Raw genomic sequence first — 22,319 nt, 5'->3', positions numbered from 1 at the left:
TTATTTAAATTGATCACATTTACCATGTTATTTCCCAGATGTGTAATACAATTTGCAGATTTCTAGTTCTGGTAGTGAGGAGTTGAGAACAGCTGTATGTCTGCAAGAAATGCGTCATTTAAACTATGCCATAATTACCTAGCGAATTATCATACAGATCTCAAAAGTTCTGTTTCTTAGTAATTATGATGTAACATGAATTTTACATTGAAAATATTTGTATGTGTAATGAGAAAATGTTGAGGGCACATGTAAGGTTGAAAATAGCATTATTTCATGTTACATAATTGTAATTTGCTACAGAAGGAAGTGACAGATTGGAATGAATGTACTCTAATTATGAGTCACAAATCCAGCATGTTGGTTTCCAATGTGATTACATTAATATTTCAAACTGTTTTGCATAATAGCAAATATGTGTTAAATATATAAAGACACCCAGTGAGTTCACAGTAAGTATCCTCATTTATAATAAAAATTTGAAATTCCTTTCTCATTATAGTATCAATAACATTTTTATTTTTTCTCCTTTAAAAACAGTTATATTTAACCAACAGACATTGTGAAAAACAGAACAACCTAGATGAATCTTTTACATGTTAGCTGTTAGAGAGCATAAAACTATCACCCGCCCATTCATTGGTGGTTGTACCGGACTTCACATCAGTCATTACTTAATAAATATTATCGATACAAAGATACATAAAGCATAGATCAGCAGATGTTTGAGTTATGATTTTACCACTTTCTATGTCACATCTGAAAGGTATATAATCTCTTTGATTCTATTAACATGTTAAAAATGATGACTAATATTTTTTCTTCTAACTTTTATTCATTTAATGTACAAGTATATATCCTATGAAACATACTTTACTCATATTTACATACTCATATATTTATGACTACATCATTAGTTTTTCATTGAACAAATATTCTCAGTTATTAAACAGCAGTGTATACATCATATAATACCCAACAATTGTATTAGTTAAAATTATCTGGATGATGAATATTATTTTAAGGAAAGTATAATTACCATCATATATTTGTGAGTGTGTATAAACTGTTTTTAGTACTGTGCTTATCATTTAAAAGACATGTAATGAATATTAGTTATTACAGAAAATTTTCTTTGCAAAATGATTTAATACTCTTGTCTTCCAATACAGAGAGTACATTGTTTTATTTACTAGTCTTACATTCTTATTACTAGGTTTTAAAGAAAAAAAAACAATGCATGAGTGAATATTTCAAAAATTTTGGCTAATGCCAATTTTAAAATTATAGGCTCACCACTGTCTATTAATATGTACTTGTTTTTGAATATCATTTTAAATGACATTTCTGATATAATAATGAAAATAAAACAAGCATAAATTCCTTTACCAGAGGTTTGTTTTGACGACAACAATATTACCTCATGGATTCCCTGGTGGAGGGGAACCACACTGCAGTGACAGAGTTCATTTTATTGGGCTTAACTCATGATCCATTCCTTCGAGTCATCCTCTTCATCATCATCCTGGGCATCTACCTGGTCACCATATCTGGAAATCTCTTCACTATCCTTCTCATCAGAGTCTCCATTCAGCTCCACCACCCCATGTACTTTTTCCTCAGCCATTTGGCTTTTGCTGACATGGTCATTTCATCTTCTGTCACACCCAATTTACTGGTTAACTTCCTAGTGGAGAAAAATTTAATCTCCTACCCTGGATGTGCCATCCAGCTTGGTGCAGTCATTTTCTTTGGGACAGTTGAGTGCTTTCTTCTGGCTGCCATGGCCTATGATCGCTTTGTGGCCATCTGCAACCCGCTGCTCTATTCAACCAAGATGTCCACACAAGTCTGTCTGCAGTTACTTGTAGTAACTTACATAGGAGGTTTTGTTAATTCTTCCTCCTTTACCTTTTCCTTCTTTTCTTTACTCTTCTGTGGGCCAAATCAAGTCAATCATTTCTTCTGTGATTTTTCTCCTTTAGTTGAGCTCTCCTGTTCTGATGTTAGTGTCCCTGCCATTGTTCCCTCCTTTACTTCTGGCTCCATCCTTGTGGTCACAGTGATTGTCATAGCTGTCTCCTACATCTACATCCTCATCACCATCCTGAAGATGCGCTCCACTGAGGGCCGTGGGAAGGCCTTCTCCACCTGCACCTCCCACCTCACTGCGGTCACTCTGTTCTATGGGACCGTTACATTTATTTATGTGATGCCCAAGTCCAGTTACTCCACTGACCAGAACAAGGTGATATCTGTGTTCTATGTAGTAGTGATCCCTATGTTGAACCCCCTCATTTACAGTGTCAGGAATAATGAAATTAAGGGGGCACTGAAGAGAGAACTTGCTAGGAAAGTATTTTCTCAGTAGAGTTTGTTACTTTGTAAAATGTCATAATAATGGTATCCCATAGAAATAATAATTAAAGAAACAATATCTGTAGTTTAAAAAGTGCACTTCAATGATATATGATTACCTAGTGTGGAACTTTTCTGTTAATACAGGAATTCAATTTTAGGTCACATTTATATTTGGGGTTTGTAGTTTAAGTAAAATTATATTAAATTTGTAATTAAGAGCACAAATTGACATTAAAAACATATGGTGAACATACTTTTAACGTCATTTTCATGTGTTCTCAAAAGTTGTCCTGTGCCATATGTTATAGTTTATGTATATTCTGAAAAGGTGATGAAGAGAAAGCCACTCCAAGATATAATAGCAGAAGTGTTTCCTAACCTAGAGAGAGATACACATGTAAACATAGAGGAGGTCAGAAGTCACCCACCTGTCAGATACAACTCAATCAGATCTACTCTAAGACATAGGCAAGTTTCAAACTTCAAGACAAAGAGGATATCAACGCAGCTAGAGAAAAGCCACATACAACACACAAGAGTGATCTAGCTTTCCTGATAGCACTTTCATATATGGATTTCAATGAACTTTATCTCATTGACTGTATGAATGGAATGTGTGTTGTGCAAGGTCAGACAATGTGGGGAGAAGAGTCGTTGATTCCTAATCTGTAGTTAGATAGGCAGAAAAAGTGAGGGAATAACCTTAAAAAATTAAGCAAACACAAGAAAGGTGAGAGTTCAGTGATTTACCTTCCTCATGAGAAGTACAGCCAATCTTTCAGGGAGTCAATAGTGCGATGCTACAAATCCAAGCTGGTTCTTTCACATTCCTTTCCTCTCCCTTTATACATAGAAGGTCTAGAGTTCTGCACTACTGGCATTGATAGTTGTTGCTTAACCTGGGTCCAGCATGCTGGCCCACCCAACAATCCTTCCACTCAATGCAAGGATCAAACCAGAAAGAACACAAATGCTGCCTAGTAGTTGGCCTCTTAGTTCCTCAGATCAGTGTAAGTTCTGTCTGAAAGGAAAAGTCTCAAGAGATCTGAAAGTGATGGCGGAATGATAAGAAGCAAAGATGCTTGATTTTAGAAAAGGGGTTATGTGGGCTTAATAGCTCTCTTTAAAGTCTTCAACATTTTATATCAAAAGTAGACCTTTATACAATCAAGTTCATGATTCCCCAATCAAAACAATTTAAAACAGATTTTGTTCATGGTAGAGCTAACATGAAAGGCAGTAAGTAAACTACCTGTTACTAGAGTAATTCAAACATACTCAATGAAGATTTTTTTTTAGTATGTGCCTATAAATCTACAAGTAAATACACTGGATAGTTAACAAAATACACTGGGACATGATATATATATGTATATATTTACATATTTACATATATATATACATATATATATATATATGTCTCTAGGCATTCAGACACAGTGAGACCAAAGGAGGATATTCTTAGAAGAAGAACACAAAGCCATGTGCATCTGATGATATAAAATGATATTGATCAAAATAAACTCCAGGAAATGGAAACAATAGGTTTTTTCCCTAGTTGCTGTTTTTTTTTTTTTCCTTTTGTCTTGTTTGTTCTTTTATCTGTCTTGGGGAGGGCGAGGGAGCTCAGAAACAGTGAGACAAAAGGTGAACAAATACAGCAGTTGTACTCACTAGATACCACATTGAAAATGAGCTATACCACTTGTGTGGAGATGAGAGGGAAAACCGGGGAGAGAGCAAGGGAAGGAGTGACATTGTTTAAAAAAAAAAAGTACTCTTTATCTTACTTGTGTAACTGTAACCCCTCTGTGCATCACCATTATATGAACAATAAAAATGCATGAAGAAAAATAAAACACATTCCTTAATAAGTTGTAGGATCTCAATTATTGATTTTGTATACCCTAAATTCAGTATAATTGGTCAAAGACCTTTGTCCTCCCAGCAGAGAAACCAAATACTTATCTATCCTAAATGAAGAAAATTTAAAAAGTTTAAAGAATTAAAACATCTTGAAGAAATCATGCCTTACTAACTCTGTTTTAATGCCAACAAACATTGCTTTTGTCCCAATGGGTTCCAATGAAATGGAAAAGCATGAAGAAAGTATAAATTCTAATAAAAATGTAGCCCAGAACTAAAAATGTCAATAACAAATGGGAAGCTATTTGCTTTAGCATTTTCATTTTTTGTGAATCACATTGAACTTCTTTGAACACATCCCTTTGAATTACTGCCTTAAGGAAAAGAACTGAGGGCTGGGGATATGGCCTAGTGGCAAGAGTGCTTACCTTGTATACATGAGGCCCTGGGTTCGATTCTCCAGCACCACATATACAGAAAACGGCCAGCAGTGGCGCTGTGGTTCAAGTGGCAGGGTGCTAGCCTTGAGCAAAAAGAAGCCAGGGACAGTGCTCAGGCCCTGAGTTCAAGGCCCAGGACTGGTAAAAAAAAGGAAAAGAACTGAGAATTGGATTCTTATTTAAATTTATTTTGTTTGGTCATTTTACTTCCCTGTTGCATGATTCAATTTGTAAGATGCCTAGTTCTTTTCCATCCACTGTTTTTCTTTTTTCCTTTTGGAAAATTATCTTTAAGTAGTTGTCCAAAGTAGATGCCATTTGCCTACTTCTAATAGTAGAGCATGTAAGCTGTTAAATGTCCCAAAAGAATGATGACCAGTTACATATATAAGTAAACATTTTGGATGGTATCTAAGTGTACATAAGTGTATTAACCAAAATATGGTATATTCAGGAGAGAATGCAAAAACTAACTCATAGTTCAACAAAATAAATACCAGGAAACTGGTACTTGAAACAGAGAGTGGGATCAAAGGGGAGAGGGAGGCAGAAGGCAGTCATAAAATTCAATGTATATCCTACAAAATTCAGAAAGTTGAGGGAAGTGAGCAGAATGATGGAAGGGGTAATCAAGATTCCTTGTATTCATAAACTACTTGGTTGAATGGCCACTCCTTTGTGCAACTTAAAGATAATAATATAAAAAGGTCTACTCCCTCATTGCATGATCATGCAGGTCACAAAAAGCATGTTTGTGAAGAAATATACTGTAACACAAGTATTTTTAATTGTTACAAAGGTGATAAACAGAGAGATTACGTATACATAAGTCAGATAATGAGTACATTTTTTACGGACAATGTCACCCCTTCCCTCACTCTCTGCTCGTCTTTCCTTCTCATTGCTACACAGAAACTGTCTAGTTCATTTTCAATATAGTACCTTATGAGTACCACAATTCTTATATCAAAATCAGAAGTCAAAAGAGTCCAGCTGAAAATATATTAGATGAGCACCGCACTATCCCATCCCTAGGGAGGAGGGGTGGGAGGATTTGGAGAGTGAGGCCAGCCTGGTCTACAACAGGGATTGGAAGCGAGGAAGGCTGTCTTTTTTTATTATTATTATTATTATTATTATTATTATTATTATTATTATTATTATTACAAGTAAACTCAATAGATAGTAAAAGACATATAACTACTCTTGGTCATAATTAATTACACAGCACTCTAAACATTCACATAGTGAGATCAGAGGTGTACATGCACTATCTCTGTATCTTATCTGAGTACATTGGAAACCATGTATACTGGTATTAGAACTAGGAAACTGAAAGGAAATATCCAAATCGAGAGACACAAGGTAAAAAAGACAAATGACTACAAAAGCAATACTTGCAAAACTGTTTGGTGTAAATGAACTGAACAACTCATAGGGAGGAAAGGGAAAAGAGGAGGAGGGAGGGGGATGAGGAAGGAGGTAACAAACAGTACAAGAAATGTATCCAATGCCTAACGTATGAAACTGTAACCTCTCTGTAATTCAGTTTGACAATAAAATTTAAAAAATAAATCAATAAATAAAATGAACTCCAAGAACTGGAAACAAGAGGTTTTCTTATTGTACTGTTTGTATTTTTTTTCCTTTTTCCTTTGGTTTATTCCCTTTTGTTGCTGTATTTTATTTCTGTACGCTTTGTCTTGTATGAGTCTATCTGATTTAGGGAGGAAGAGGGGAGGCACAGAAAGAGTGGGACAAAGAGTGAACCAATTCAGCAGGGATGCTCACTAGACACTATGTTGGAATGGAACTATACAACTTGGGGGGGAGACAGGAGGGAAAAAAACTTGGAGAGAATGGAGAGGGTGACACTGTTCAAAAGAAAATGTACTCATTACCTGACTTAGACAACTGTAACCTCTTTGTACATCACCTTTACAATAAAATTTCAATTAAAAAAAACCTGGCCTATAGCACTTATTCATATCATTTGAATGGGAGTCATTGTAATTTTTTAAAAAGTTTTCTTAAAAAATAGCAGCTGCTAACTACACATAAAACATACTCCAAAATATTCTCTGGATAATTGTGAGGCTAGAAAGAAAGTACAGGCATTCAACATAGTATCCTTGGTTCAGAACCTAGTAGTAAGAATATAAGAGACACCAAATAAATATTCGTTGAATTTGAGTTCAGATGTAACCAATAGCTATTTGATGAGTAACGGCTCTGTCCCAGGGCCACTGTACTTCAGACTGCAGGCAATGATGTGAACTTCCCACATCACTACTCTCACCCACTTACCAAAGTTTCAGCCACTGGGTTTCCAACTCTCAATGACCGTTAATTCCAAATTTCTTTCATGTTTCAATTTCAGTATCATTTCACAAATGAACCCTTTTTGGTCTTCAAGGACTAAAAACTTAGTGGAAAAGTGGAGTCTGGGACTTTAGGCAATATGACAGGATGAGAACTTGGAGGTTGGATGACAAAGACACCAGGACAGCTAAGACCTATGAGGGCAAGTCCTGGAGTGGAAGAAAACTAGGAAAGTGAGCATGAGATTTGAAGTGTAGCTTCCCATAAGAAATGCTATGACTCCTAGGCTGCATGAAGTCTGGTGAGACATCAAAATGTCAGGTAAAGTGCAGCCAGTGGGAAGTCGAAGACCTGAGTTCAGCAGAGATTTTGCCTTTGTGTAGTACACATTAACAGAGTTAGATAGGCCACTAAAGAAAGAAAAAGAAACAAGCTAAGATCTTATGAGTAGCACAGAAAAGGAATGAGAAGCTCAGTAGAAGTGTTTTAGTAGTAAACTGAACACTTCAGAAAGAGGATTAGCAACTGAAAGACAGGTCAATAAAAAAACACTGGTATTGTTCAATTAATAAATAAATTAAATTAAAAAAAGAAAGATATGAAAACTGAAAAAAAACTGGTATTACAGAATGAAAATATAATCAGTACAAGAAATACATATAATAAATTAAGAAAGCTCCAACATATATAATAAAGTGGAATTAAAGGAAAACAGAAAGACAATGAAACAATAAAGTAGAAAAAAATGTTTGGAGATAGATCACTGGTAAATATTCAAACGGGTAAATAAAAATGAACTACCCATCCATAGAACTTTGGTAATTCCAAACAGGAAAAGTTTAACAACAGCTACTCTTATGTGAATCACAGAAAGATTTTAGGAAGCCCAAATCAGAAAAGAAACCGTGGAGCAGTACCAGAGCATTTACCTTGCATAGGTGAAGGAAGCTCTGGGTCTAATCCTTAGTTCTGCCAATCAGTTGATCGATTGATTGATCCATCAATCATCCAAATAAATGGAAAAACTTGCAGGTAGAACAAGATAGAACAAAATAAAATATCTCTTAAAATGAAGGGGCAAAAAAGAATTCTTCAGACACAAAAAAACTACTAAAACTCATCACTAGTAGACTTGTATTAACTTGTATGAAGATGGAAGTAAGTTCAGGGTTGGTGTTGAAGCAAGGAATGAAGGATAGCAAACAGAATACACATATAGGACACTAGGCAAGGTACAAGAGACGAAGAAGCAGAACTTTGGAGAAATAATTGAACAAACTTTCATAGGTAAGAAGATGATGCCACTGTCAGTATCTATGTAGCCTCAGTAATATGGGAAAGAAAGCTCTCTTGTGTAGTTTTTTTTTTAGAAAACACTTTATTGGAGAATAATTTACATACACAAAATTTAAATACGTAGGTTGGTGACTTTTGACATAGGTGTACATCTATACAATCACCACCCTGATTGTAACAGACAATTATTTCATCACCCCAATAAGTTATCTCTTGCCTCCTTGTTTCTAATCATCTCCCATACTTTACTGTGGTTAAGTGTTTTACCGAACCTTGAGACATGGCTATTGACAGCCAAAATCCTAATCCAGTTCAGAAAAGGAAAGTTTTTATGAAATTTGCATACACTAAGCACCTTTGAACAACATATCAAGTCATGATGTTTTAAAATTCCTTCTAGACTTCTAAGTAGTAATCTAAAATCTATAATAAATACAAACCTTTAAGAAAGTATAGAAAACTGTACGAGAATTTTTCTACTGTTTTTTAATGGCAATATCATTATCATGAATTTTTATTTACTCATTCTGCTTGGGAAAACCTTTTTACCATATTAATGCTTCCTTTCTTTCCTTAGGGATATCTACTAATACGCATACTCAGCATCTTCCCAAGTCTTCACTTCCTCCTCTTCCCAGAGTAAATTAGCTGATATCAATTTAGGGGTAAAGACTAGATATCCAATTTTAGTAGCTGTTTTCAGGGATGCTATAACAATGTGCCATAAACTGGATGTCTTAAACACCACAGATTCATTATTTTGCAGTTAAATACAATATCAAAGGGTTGGCAGGATTAGTTCTGAGGTTTATGAGAGTCAGTTCCACATCTATCACCTAGCGTCTGGATATTCAAGATCACCTTTGGCATTATTTGGCACATGGAAAAATCATGAAGATTTCTGCATTTATGTTTAGATGGCATTCTCCTTGTGTAATGTGTATGCATCCAAAATTTTCCTCTTATCAAGAATACCAGTCACACTGCATCAGGAACCCAGCCCATTCAGATATGACGACCTATTTCCAAATAAAGTCATATTCTGAGGTAATGGGAAAGTAAAGTCGTGAGGTAATGGGAAATCAGTTTTGGAAGGATGAAACTCACCTTCAAACAGCATTCCAGCCCTTCTTCCTCCTTTCTCTTCAGAGCAACCCTGCCATCAGTACTCTTGCTGCTTTTGGCCATGCTGTGAGTGGATAAGTAAGATGTTGCACTGGACAGAATCCAATGTCTGCCCCATGATAGAGAAGGAAAGAGTGTCAAATTCTAAGATTCAAACCATGAATATGAGGTGCAGGTTTAACACAGTGGTAAAGTATATACCTAGCATGAGCAAGATATGCTCATACACAAACTTCTATACACAATAAAATATGTGTACATAAATATAAACCATATTCTTTGATATCAGCTCTGAACATTGCTACAGGTGATATTTTAGTCTCCCACATTCTTTTTTTTTATTAGTCACTGAATAGTTGATTCAGAATTTGGGAGAGGAAGAGCATACATCTACACCTCCACTTAAAATAAAAATGTACAATACCAGGTGCAACCACATCTCTTATATATGAATGGTTTGTATCCATTAGAATTGAAAGATGGAGCACAAAGTTCTGTATGGAATTATCACAACCCATAGGGGAACATTTAAGCTTCTAAACTAAAGGGATTTTGTTAAAGACAAGATTGATACAAGACTTATCTCCTTTTGGAGAAAAGCAAGAAGCTGACTATGTAGATGGGTAGAGAGGGAAGTCCACCCCAATTCTACTGAAGTACCAGGCCTCACAAGATGTGTACTGAAAGGAATAGAAGGGGAAAGAATAGCTTTAAAAGAAATGGGATGAGTCCAAGTGTAGTTCACTGTTTTGAGAGCTTCAAAGAAAAGCCTACCATTGCCAAAATATAGAATCAACCCAGATGCCCCTCAGTAGACAAATGGATCAGGAAAATGTGGTACATATACACAAAGGAATTTTATGCCTCTATCAGAAAGAATGGCATTGCCCCATTTGTAAGGAAATGGAAGGACTGGGAAAAACTTGTACTAAGTGAAGTGAGCCAGACCCAAAGAAACATGGACTCTATGGTCTCCCTCATAGGGAATGATTAGCACAGGTTTAGACTAGACACAGCAGAGGATCACAGGAGCGCAATAGCTATGCCCTTATGAACACATAAAATGATGTTAAGTGAAATGAACTCCACGTTATGGAAACAAGAGTTATATCACTGTTGTAATTACTTTCAACATGCCATGTGAAACGTAGCTTTGTTGTTGATGATCCTCTTCTATCCCCTTCCTGTGGTTGTCCCCGCGCTATCACTGTATCTCATCTGAGTACCCTGGATACTGTATATAATGGTATTCGAACTAGGGAAGGGAAAGAGAATATCAAAATCGAGAGATAAGGGATAAAAAGACAAATGACTCCAAAAGCAATACTTGCAAAACCATTTGGTGTAAACCAACTGAACAACTCATGGGGGAGGGGAAATGAGGGAAGAGGTAACAAATTGTACAAGAAATGTACCCACTGCCTTACGTATGAAACTGTAACTCCTTTGTACATCACTTTGACAATAAATAATTATTTAAAATAATAATTGGATAATAAAAAGAAGAAAAGCCTACTAGAGAAGTTCATCTTCCCTCCATGGGTCAGAACACTGTCCTGATCACCATGTGGATGGTTGCTGGCCTCATGGAATAAGATGAGGTCAGCCCAAGGGGACCGCGGTGAGGTGTGGAAAGGGGCAGACAGTTGATGATGAACCCTGCTGAAGAGCCACAGGCAAAGGGCAAGATGAAGAGAATGGCCAGAAACAGCCAATGAAAAACCTCACCAGGCAAAGTACAACTTCCCACCATGATGCTGAAGTGGCCTTTTCCTATGAGTCCAAATTTAGAGCGCTGTCCCTTTGCCAAGGGCTGTCTCTCTACTAATTTCAGCCCCAGAATTATTGCTCTGGGTAGGATTAAGGACTCAATGATGAAAGTGAGAAGTCTAAATGAAGAAACAGTCAGAGAAATTCTAATATGGGTTCTAGATGCAACAGAGGAGAGTCCCTTTATCTGGCCAGCAGAGAACCCAATAATATGAGGCCTGTTTGCTCTACATTATCCTAAGATTTTCCCAATATGATTGCTATGGGAATAATGGCAAATACATAAATTAAAGTATTAATCAGACATAATTGTAGAAGAAGCACAGGAAGCAGAGAAACAACCTACAGAATTTTTTCAAAAAAGACAGATCATGAACTGAAAACATCTTGAGAGATTACAGGAGTGTGCAGCAAATTGAGTCTTTTATTGGAACATAATTTCCCATCTATAAGCTATTTATTCTAGGACCGCCTCATTGTCTCACTCTCCTACCACAAAGAATGTATGCTTTCAATATTCCACTCTAAGTATGTGTGTTTGTGTGTGTGTGTGTGTGCGCGCTGGTCCTGAGGCTTGAACTCAGAATCTGGGCATTGTCCCTGAGCTTTTTTACTCAAGGATAGTGCCCTACCACTTGAGCCACAGCTCCCATTCTGGCTTTTTTGTGCTTAATTGGAGATAGGCATCTCAAGGACTTTTCTCCCTGAGCTGGCTTTGAACTGTGATCCACAGATCTCAGCCTCCTGACTAGCTAAGATTACAGGCATGAGCCCCTGATGCCTGGCTCTAATTCCTATCTATGAAGATTTCAGCAACTAATCAGTCTCAGCTAAGATTTATCCCAATTTCTTCTGTGTTGCCTGGGCTGAATCTCTCAATTAGCAAATACAGGAGCCATGATTTGACTCTGACTTAAATAAAAGGAAAATAAATAGGAGTATTTTCTGAGATACTATTACCCCTGCTACCAAATGTTTAACTATTCACTGACCACAGTTTCTTTAAAGGAAGTCAATTGAAGTACTTGGTTGGTCAACCTTACCATTTGTTAGCATAGATTGGAAATTTATTTCCCAAATGGGATTTTAGATGATGAAATTTAAAGAAATTTGATCTCTGAAATATATCACTATGAAAACAAAACTCCGTATTTACTTAGCAAATATGGAATATTCTAAGTTAGAAGCTGTGTTCTGAAGTATTCTTACCTTGATACATATACAGTTTATTAGAATCCTACAGATGCCCATGTCCCTGACACAGTTAACTTTAAAAATGGAAGAAAACATTGGCTTTCTGTATTTATAGGCATTCTTCACTGTGTACATGGTTAAGTTAACAATAAATACCAAGACAATATCAAACAAAAGTCCTTCCTCCCCCTACCCCTGGGAAGTAGATTTTGTTACCGGATGAATTCAGGAGAAACAATGAGTTTTTGCTATTAATTTCTTCACGGCTTCTTTCACCTCTTTGTTCCTCAGACTGTAGATGAGAGGGTTTAACATGGGGATGACCACGGTATAGATCACAGATGCCACCTTAACTTGATCAGCAGAATAGCTCGACTTGGGCATCACATAGACAAACAGAACAGTTCCATAGAACAGAGTGACCGCAGTGAGGTGGGAGGTGCAGGTGGAGAAGGCCTTGTTCCTTCCCTCGGTAGAGCGCATCTTCACGATCGAATGCAGGATGTAGACGTAAGACACCATGATGGTCAACAACGTGCTCACCAGGACCGAAGCAGAAGAGATGGAAGGGGAGATTTCCGCAAGATAAAGGTGGCCACAAGAAAGCTTCAGGAGTGGGAAGAGGTCGCAGAAAAAATGGTTGATTTTATTTGGGCCACAGAAGGACAGGTTCACGAAACAGCCTGTGAAGGATGATGCATTCAGGCATCCCCCCAGGTAGGAAGCCCCCAGGAGGAGGAAACAGACTGTGGGCGACATCTGGGTGGAGTAGAGCAGGGGCGAGCAGATGGCCACGTAGCGATCATAGGCCATGGTGGCCAGCAGAAAGCACTCTGAAGTCCCAAACGCGACATCGGAGGCCAGCTGGACTACGCAGCCAGTGAGAGGGATCGTAGTTTTTTCTTTTAAGAAACTGATGAGCATGACTGGCGTGACAGATGTGGAGTACCCGATGTCCACAAAGGCCAGGTGGCTGAGGAAGAGGTACATGGGGATGTGAAGCTGTGGGCTGCTTCGGATTAAGAATATGATACTGATATTTCCCACCACAGTCACTACATACACAGCTAGGAAAATCACAAAGAGAATGACACGCTGTGTAGGGTTATCTGTCAATCCCAAAATAATGAATTCTGTCACTGAAGTATCATTGTCAGTCTCCATTTATTCCTTTAATGGGGCCTGCTGAAACCAAAACGAGAGGAGATGAAGCTGACTGAAGTGAGCCCATGGTTAATGTATACTCTAAGCATAATCTTGCCACTAAATTTTAAAATATGGTAATTTTTTTCCTTGCTTATAAAAATACTGTGTACACACATTTCTTTATTTTTTCAAGTTTCATGAGATATTAAAAAAAACAGGCTCAATGACCTTAATATTCATCTGTGTGGTTCCTACTAAAAGACCCTGGGGTAAGTCTAATGTCTTTCTTCGTGAGTTCACAAATGGAGGTTTACAGCAGCACAAATTATAATATAATTTATAACTACAAATTATTTAGAATAGTAAAGTAACTGAAATAACAATAGGAAAGACACCTTTTGGAACCTTGTGTTTCTCTTCCCAAACCTTACTCTTATCATAATAATTGCTGTCTTCATTTATATAGTCTATTTGTTAACAAGGACAGCTGATTTGGACACTTGACTTGCTCATTTCTTGGAATAAAGAATTCACATGTTTGATTATAATGGTTAATACTGAGAGCTTGATGCCATCCTTATTTGTCTCCTAGAGAATGTGGCTTATGTGAAGCTACAAGAGGAATCTGACACTATGGACTAGCATTAAGTAAGTGAACAGAAACATGTGAGGACTTGCATTAGGTAAGTTTGGGTTCTACCAGTTCTAGGCAAACAACCAATAATAGGCAAATAAGAAGTGAGAGTAGTTGACACAGGGAAAGAGGTTTAAGGAGGTCAGGGTGAAAGTGGGCAGCTAAGAAAGCTAGGAAATTGTATTGAAAGCAAGATGATGTAGCATTTCAGAATTATGGTTCTTTTGCTTAAAATATAGCATATGATCAAGGACAGGGAGAATGTTAGTAGATTTATCCCTTTCCATGCTTCTACCAATATATGCTTAGACTGATTGGATTTTCCTTCCAGAACCTCTGTTTGAAGACTAAGAATACAAATAAATAAATAACCATGCCTTTATCCAAACATCCTCTCAAATTGTATTTAGTCAGAGTTATATGTGAACACTGACAAGAGCATACCATAGTATAACTAGCACTATATGTCAGAATTCCCAGATTCTGGTTTTTTTAAATTTGATTAAGACCCAATCCAGATATGGTTTCTTTAAATTTTGCATACTAAGGAAAACGAATGTATAAAAGACTTAACTGTTTTCAAAGTTGGATATGGGTGTTCGCATGGAAAACAGTATGTTCAGGAATAATGTGATAGAGTGGAGCCATGCCAGCTTGCATCAGTTTCCAGCTCTGCCTCTCAGTGTATAGAACCAAGGAAAATTACAAGAACATTGTGATCTTCCCTTCCTTACCTGCAAAAAGGATATGATACATACCTCATAGGATTCTTGTGTTAATTTATATGCTGTGAATCAAACCACCAAGATTGTTGACAAAGTAAAGAAATGAAAAGTAGGCATCAGTCCCTAATAGTTTCTTCCAAATAGTTAATTTTCTACTTCTAGAACAGGTAGAAGAGTTGAGGATTTCTGGATCCTTAAAATGTAAAAGTATAAATTTGTACTATATCCACTGCAACCTTAGGGTTAGGCTCCAAGGAATTGTTACTGTGCAGAAGAGCCACATTTAAGCATGTTTTTAGTCAACTGGGATATGGGTCCCAAATTATTTACATCACTTGAAACTGGGGGTTAATTATTTCACTTGGTTTTAGGAAATTACACTGACAATCCAGTGGGACAGAGAACTTGCATTTACTCCCCAATGGGACAGAAAAATGTGCACATAATTATGTAAAAGTGTATGAGTGAAATATTTCCAGGATACACAGAGGTTTAATTTGTTATTAATTAAATCACTTGGAAACAGAAATGACAACACTTTGCTATGATGTAAGTTAAATTTTGGTATGCATAATATGGCTAAAGCAGCTCTGGGTACTTCCTAAATAAAGCTAAATTTAGTGTCAGGGGTTTTCATGTCACATATGTTTAGAAATAATTGGAGTCAATGGGAATAGTTTGTAAATATGAACCCAATAGAACTAATGTATTATTTTCAGTCACTTCGGAAACAGATTTTCTGTGTCTTATACATTTGGAGTAAGTTATGTGAAATACACACTGTGTTTGTTGCACTCACACATTATCTTCCCATTACCCAATTTAGTTACTAACTTATATACTATCTCACTGAACAAAGGAGCTGATAAGGGTATGACGCTGCCACTCAAGCTGCTACGTCGCCTGCCAAGTAGTTATAACCACACTGACTTTATGGTATCCTTGACCAGTGGCCTCATAGCAGGGAATTATCTCAGGGGAAAGTCAGGTTCCTTTTATCCTGAGATTGGAATCATCATACATTTTTTTCTCCCTGGAACAAAACTAAGCCTAACATTAGGAAGATGCAGCAGTTCCAACACTTCCCCTAATAAACTGGGAAATGAACAGACTGGGAGGTTCCATCAATTGGACCAGGAGAGAGCACTAATGTGCCTGAGAGGTTTAAAGAGGTAAACACTGATTCCACAAAAGCATCCCAGATCACACCTATGAGAATTAAATTCTTTCACCCATGTGTTTTCTTTACCATTTTATTTATATCCCTAGATTATTATTTCTTGACAAAGATACTGTAATTTTAATTTTTATGTCAATACACAAGACCAATAATCGTTTTTTAAATGGTGAAATGAGAAAAATTAAGTGATAGAATTTACTCAACTTGACACTAAACCTTGTTATCCAGCTAGAAAATGACACACCATGGCATATTCCTGGATTATTACTCACTGTAGCTGAAGCTCTTTTTCGTTCTCTGGTGTACAGGACCATTGTCAAAAGCTTTTGTGTCCATACTTAATGTTCCAATCCTATTTATATAGAAGGCATTAACTAGGTGTTTTTGGAGCCAAGGATAAAACATTTTAAAATATTTTGTGTCCCAGTCACTGTGCTACAGTTAAATGATTAGATAAACTCCCACAACTCTCTCTTTCACCCCATTTCTTTCATTGCATGCCTGACCACAATCCTTCTCATAGAGGGCTAACTTCTAGCTAGATTTTGTCTCAGGCTTAAATATAATTTGTCATTGAAGCCTCCCTGGACATCTTGGACTGTCCTAGTTTTATAGCCAATAGTTTTAGAGAATCCTGAAATTTGTCTTGCATTCGTCCTACTTTTACTTTTACAGGCGGAAGTGTAAATAAGTGCTGAATGTATTTCTTGCCTGGTGTCTTACAAGTCCTGCTAGGGAAGAACCTCACCTGCCAACATCCACCCATTATTCTTACAACAGAGCAGACTGCCATGCACCCAGCATAGGAGATGTGATAGCTTACCCCTGAAGTCCTAGCAACTGAGAAAGCTGAAAAGAAGAGGATTGTGTTTGAGGTCAATCCAAGGCAAAAGTTAATGAGATTCCCATCTGAAGTTGGGCATGGTGCAATGCACATGTCAACTCAGCTATGCAGAAAACGTAAATAAATGGAGCTGATAGGCTGGGCACTACTTGAAAAGTAATGAAAGGCTATGGCTCCAATACGATACTTGCCTAACAAGCACCAGGCCCTCAGCTCAACTCCTGTTCCTTTGGTTTCTATGTCTGTCCTTATGCCAGTTCCATACCATTTGAATTACCATGTACTTAAAATACACTTCAGTATCAGTAATTGCTGTTTGTTCTCAAGACTGTTTGGACTATTTAGAGGTTTTTTTTTACAGTCTTTGAGATATTGATAGGAATTGGCTAGAATATAGAAATCTCTTTGATTAGTGTGAACATTCTAATAACATGTTTTTCAATCTGTGAACACTTTTTTTCACTTATTTATTCTTTCTGCAATTTTATTATTGGTATTTTTAAGGTGTCTTGAGTCTTTCCTTGACTAAGTTTAACCTATAATGTTTACTTTTTATGTGTTTGGACATGGAATTCTTTTCTTAATTTCCTTCGTAGAGAGTTCATGGAAAGTATTTGTATATAGACTGATTTTTGTTTGCTTGCTTTGCACCTTGCAATTTTGCTAAGTTCATTTATTAGTTCTGACAGAATTTTTGGATGAAGCTTGATAGTTTCATACTTACAAGATCATTCTATAGATGTACAAGTATAATTATAATTCTCTACTTAGATATCTTTCATTACCTTATGGTGCATAATTACTGAAGCAAGGACTTCCAACACTAGTTTTTAAATGTAATTTTATTGTACAGAGGGGTTACAGTTACATATATAAGGTAGTGAGTGCATTTCTTGCCAAACTTGTTACCCCTTCCCTCATTTCCCCCTCCCCCCCAATCTCCCTGCAAGGGAAAAAAATCATTTCCAACATATTGTCTTGTGAGTATCACTGTTGCATTGGCTCACTCTTTGTCCTTTATCTCACCTTTTTGTTATTCCCCTTCCTTTACCTAATTCAGATAAACATATATATATATATATATATATATGTATATGTATAACACAGGGCACCAAAATAAAATAGAGTGGCAACAGGGGATAAGCCATAGGAGAAAGAACAAAAGAGGGAAACAAGAAATAACTTCACACAGTACATTAAAAACAGCAACAACCACCTCCTGTTTCCATATCTTGGAGTTCATTTCACTTAGCATCATCTTAGATGATCATATGTACATAGCTTTTGAGCTATTGTGATCCTCTGCTATGACTATCCTAGATATATATTAATTATTACAAATGAGGGAAACCATGGAATCTATGTTTCTTTGGGTCTGGCTTACTTAATGTTTTTTTTTCCAAATCTTTCCATTTCCTTATGGATGTCTTTCTTTCTGACAGAAGCATAGAATTCCATTGTGTGTGTATGTCATATATATCATAATATATATACATGTATATGTATATATGCATACATGTTCTTGACCCATTTATCCATTGAAGGGCGTCTGATTTGGTTCCATATCTTAGCTAAGGTAAATAATGCTGCAGTGAACATGATTGTGCTGGTAGCTTTAGTATGCCCTTGTTTTGGGTCATTTGGGTAAATCCCCATGAGTGTGGTTGCTGGGTCATAGGGAAGCTCTATGTTTAGTCTTTTGAAGAACCTCTATACTGCTTTCCAGAGTGGCTGAACAAGTTAATACTTCCATCAACAGTGTAGTAGCATTCCCTTTTGGCCACATCCCCACCATCACCTATTGTTATTAGATTTCTTGACAATGGCCATTCTAACTGGGGTGAGGTGGAATTTCAATGATGTTTTGATTTGCATTTCTTTTATGGCCAGAGATGTAGAGCACTTCTTCAAGTATCTATTGGCCCTTCATATTTCCTCTTCAGAGAAGTCTCTCTTTAAGTCGTTAGCCCACTTATTAATGGGGTGGTTGTTTCTTGGAGGATTTGTTTTGGGGGAAATTAATTTTTTGAGTTCTAAGTATATTTTAGATATGAGGCCATTGTCTGTTGTATGGCTAGTGAAGATCTCTCAATCTTTGGGCTTTCTATTTATCTTGGTAGCTATATCCTTTGCCATGAGAAGCTCTGCTGTTTCATGCAATTCCATTTATTCACCCTTTCTTTAGTTTGTTGTGTTTCTGGGTCTTTTTATTAAGAATGTTTGACCTGCACAGCACTGTTTTGAATGTAAGTGGAAAAGTGGATACCTTTGCTTTTCTAGGACAAAATTTCTACTTGGTCCCATTGAATGTGATGAAAGCTGTGAGTTCATTACATATGATTATTATGTTGAAGTAACTTCTAACCACACATTATTGATCAAGAGTGTTATTATGAAAATGAAGTTTACATCAAATTTGTTTTATTTGTATATACTGGTATTATTCTATAGTTTTATTTTTCATTCTGTATCTCATTGCTTAATTTGCATATGTTGAATTATTGTCTAACTCATGGACACGGTTTTTAAATTAGTTATGCATCTGTTCTTTTAAAAAATGCACTGTTGAATTCTGTTTGCTAATAATTTGTTAAGGAATTTTACACCTATACCCATCAGGTATATCAACCTGTACTTTTATATTGTGGAATGGCTTTGTCTGAATTTGATATCAAAAGAATTTGAGGAGAGTGGAGGATTGAGAAAGGCTAATAGCTTTCATAATTTGATCAAAGTACATTCTATGCTCATATATACAAATCACAGTGAATCTCTTTCCACAGTTAATTAATGCTAACAAAAATTATTAGTTTGAACTTGGAAGAGGAGGATCAAAAATAGCAGAAACAAAGCATAATAATACAGCAATACAGTAAAAGGAGATTTTAAGGGAAATTGTTATTATGAACAAATAAAAGGATATTTTATATTGGTGAAAAGTACCCTCAACTAATATATTGGGAATGTATTCAAAATGCTGGAATCAGATATAGATTTTAAGCTACCATGCAAATTCAGCCTCATGATATTCTATAAGGTCCACTAAAGGTGGAATAAATGCAAGTTTATATATTATTTGTCCAAGTTATATATTAAATGACATTCTGCATTGACTCAAAAACTAAAGACTCCATGACTGGATCACTGTGTGTTTTGTAATGAATGTTTAGTCTGGGTAGTTTATAATGAACAGAAACTTAACAGTTCATTACAGGAATCACAAGATCAAGGCACCAGCATGTAAAAGACAAACATGAAAGAATCAAGGGAAAGCAGACATTTCTACATTAATATATTTTCATAGTGTACACTTCAGAGAAAGATATTACCACATATATGGAAGGATGTCATACAATAATCAGAATTAGTTTTATGTGTGTGCTGGTACTCCAGGCCTTGGCACTGAAACTTAACTTTCTTCATTCGCTCTCTACCAATTCAGCCACAGCTCTACTAGTAGCTTTAGAATGGTAATTGGAGAACATAGTTTTGCAGACTTTCTTGGCTTTGAACCTCAATTCCCAGATGTGAGCCTCCAGAGTAGCTAGGATTATAGGAATCACCAGTGTTCCCCTTCTTGGGATGATGAAACCAGAGAAATAGAAAGCATATTCAATGTTATCTCTCTAGGTAAGGAAAGAATTGTCAGGGGAAGGAAGTTCTTGTGTGTTTCTTTTATTGATGATTGTAGATGGGTCACATCAGTAATCTTTGCAGCACAATCATTCTGTATCATGACTATATCACAGTACTTCACCAAGATACTGGTTATGATGTTGTACCAATGTTTGGCAAAATGTCATATTAGGGGAAATTGGATAAATACCCTATCTGTATTGTTACTGTTTCTTTCAACTGCATGTGGATCTACATCTATCTTAAAAATTAAAAAGCTTAAGGAAACGATGCTAATCTCTAGAAATGCACTGAAAACAATATACCCCCAGTTTTTCTTCAGAAAGATTCCTATTTTGAATTAAATTTGTTTCTACTACACTGTACCCTGATTTACTCTCATGAGATCTAACAGAACAGCTTTAATATAATCCATAAAGTTTCCCATAAAGATTCAATGCACACAATAGTGAATTCATAGGTGTCATGAGGCAAACACATTTCTATGACATATGCGTTTGTAACATGTACACTCCTAATGGGTTTTCAGTAAAATTTTCACAAATAAGCAATGCCCTCAAGGGGCTATATCCCCAAAGAGTCTATTCTCATAAATACAGCTTTACTTTGCCTCTGCAGCTCCTTGGCATGTGTTCTTATCATTGACGTACATACATGTACAGGTGATAGTTTTTCTTTTCTTTTGATGTAAGGATTCTGCTTTTCATTTTTATTAGAAGTTAGAGGTTGGTTATTTTAAGGTAGCCATAGTCTGTTTCTTATCCTGTTTTTTCTTTGATTAGTCATGGTACTAATAGGCTCATCATTTGTTCATCATAAGCATCTCGTGATTTCTTTGTTTGTGAAACAAAACATGATGGGTATTGAATGGATCACATCAATTAGGCAAGATTCCATAGACTGACAGTGAGACCCAGGAACCAGACCACCGGCCTCTGGCTTCACAGTTCATAGCATTTGTATTCAACATGTTGCTTCTAGACCATAATGACACTCCTATGGCAGGGAAGAAAATGGCTTTGTGTCATGTGCATTTATTCTCTTTTAAAGGGTAAATTTCCATTCTGTTTTGAGTCTTGATAAAGTTATTATTTCTGTGCTGTACCAAGGTAAGAAAAGTAGAACTTTTGAGCTCAGACACAGAAATGTAGGATGTGCATATTAATAGCTTTCCATTGTTCAGTTAATTTACATAACAACACTTCTCACGTTAATAATTTAAAGTCTAATGATGTGTCTGGATGAGTCAGTGCCTGTGTGTGTGTGTGTGTGTGTGTGTGTGTGTGCATGTATGTGTACACTTATGAATGTGATTAAGTTTGGCCTGCTTCACACTGAATTATGTATAGAAATAAAAGTTGTTCTCTTGTTTTGGTTAATCTTGATTGTTCATGGAACACATAACCACCAACATGGTGAATACAGGATTTGAGTGTGTTAAACTTATACAGAAGGTTTTTTCCCTCTGTATTTCTGGCTACGTATCAATAACCATTTATTTCATGACATTCATTACATGAACTATTAAATAAAAAATTGCAAAATTCTGAATCAGAGTAGACGCTTTTTGGGAAGATTTAAGATAGTTCACCGACTTTCCAGCAGGAACTTAAAATCACAAGGGCCTTGTAAATATTCTGGAGGTGGAACTAGGGATTAACTTTCAGGAAGAGTAAGGAAACAACCCAGCCTCTCAGGATTCTTTATAATGAGGAAAGAAAATCAAAACCTCCATTCATCTCGACAGGTGATACAACTCTGTGGTTTTCTGATGAGGTGG

At 36.4% G+C, this 22,319-nt stretch overlaps 2 protein-coding genes across 2 annotated transcripts; one reads left to right on the top strand and one right to left on the bottom strand.

Moving 5' to 3' along the window:
• The first annotated feature begins 1,423 nt into the window (after nt 1-1,423).
• Nucleotides 1,424-2,371, top strand: LOC125361528 (olfactory receptor 502-like). Its single transcript, XM_048360050.1, has one exon. It carries the CDS (start codon nt 1,424-1,426, stop codon nt 2,369-2,371), a length of 948 nt encoding a protein of 315 aa, XP_048216007.1.
• A 10,228-nt stretch (nt 2,372-12,599) lies between these two features.
• Nucleotides 12,600-13,538, bottom strand: LOC125361900 (olfactory receptor 481). The gene has a single exon (XM_048360512.1). It carries the CDS (start codon nt 13,536-13,538, stop codon nt 12,600-12,602), a length of 939 nt encoding a protein of 312 aa, XP_048216469.1.
• Nucleotides 13,539-22,319: the final 8,781 nt, after the last annotated feature.

Source organism: Perognathus longimembris, chromosome 13, assembly GCF_023159225.1.
Source record: "Perognathus longimembris pacificus isolate PPM17 chromosome 13, ASM2315922v1, whole genome shotgun sequence".
NCBI lineage: Eukaryota > Metazoa > Chordata > Mammalia > Rodentia > Heteromyidae > Perognathus > Perognathus longimembris.
This window is presented reverse-complemented; position numbering and strand designations above follow the sequence as displayed.

Coding starts and splice junctions, on each gene's coding strand:
- LOC125361528 (XM_048360050.1), top strand. CDS start 1,424: ATGGATTCCCTGGTGGAGGGGAACCACACTGCAGTGACAGAGTTCATT.
- LOC125361900 (XM_048360512.1), bottom strand. CDS start 13,538: ATGGAGACTGACAATGATACTTCAGTGACAGAATTCATTATTTTGGGA.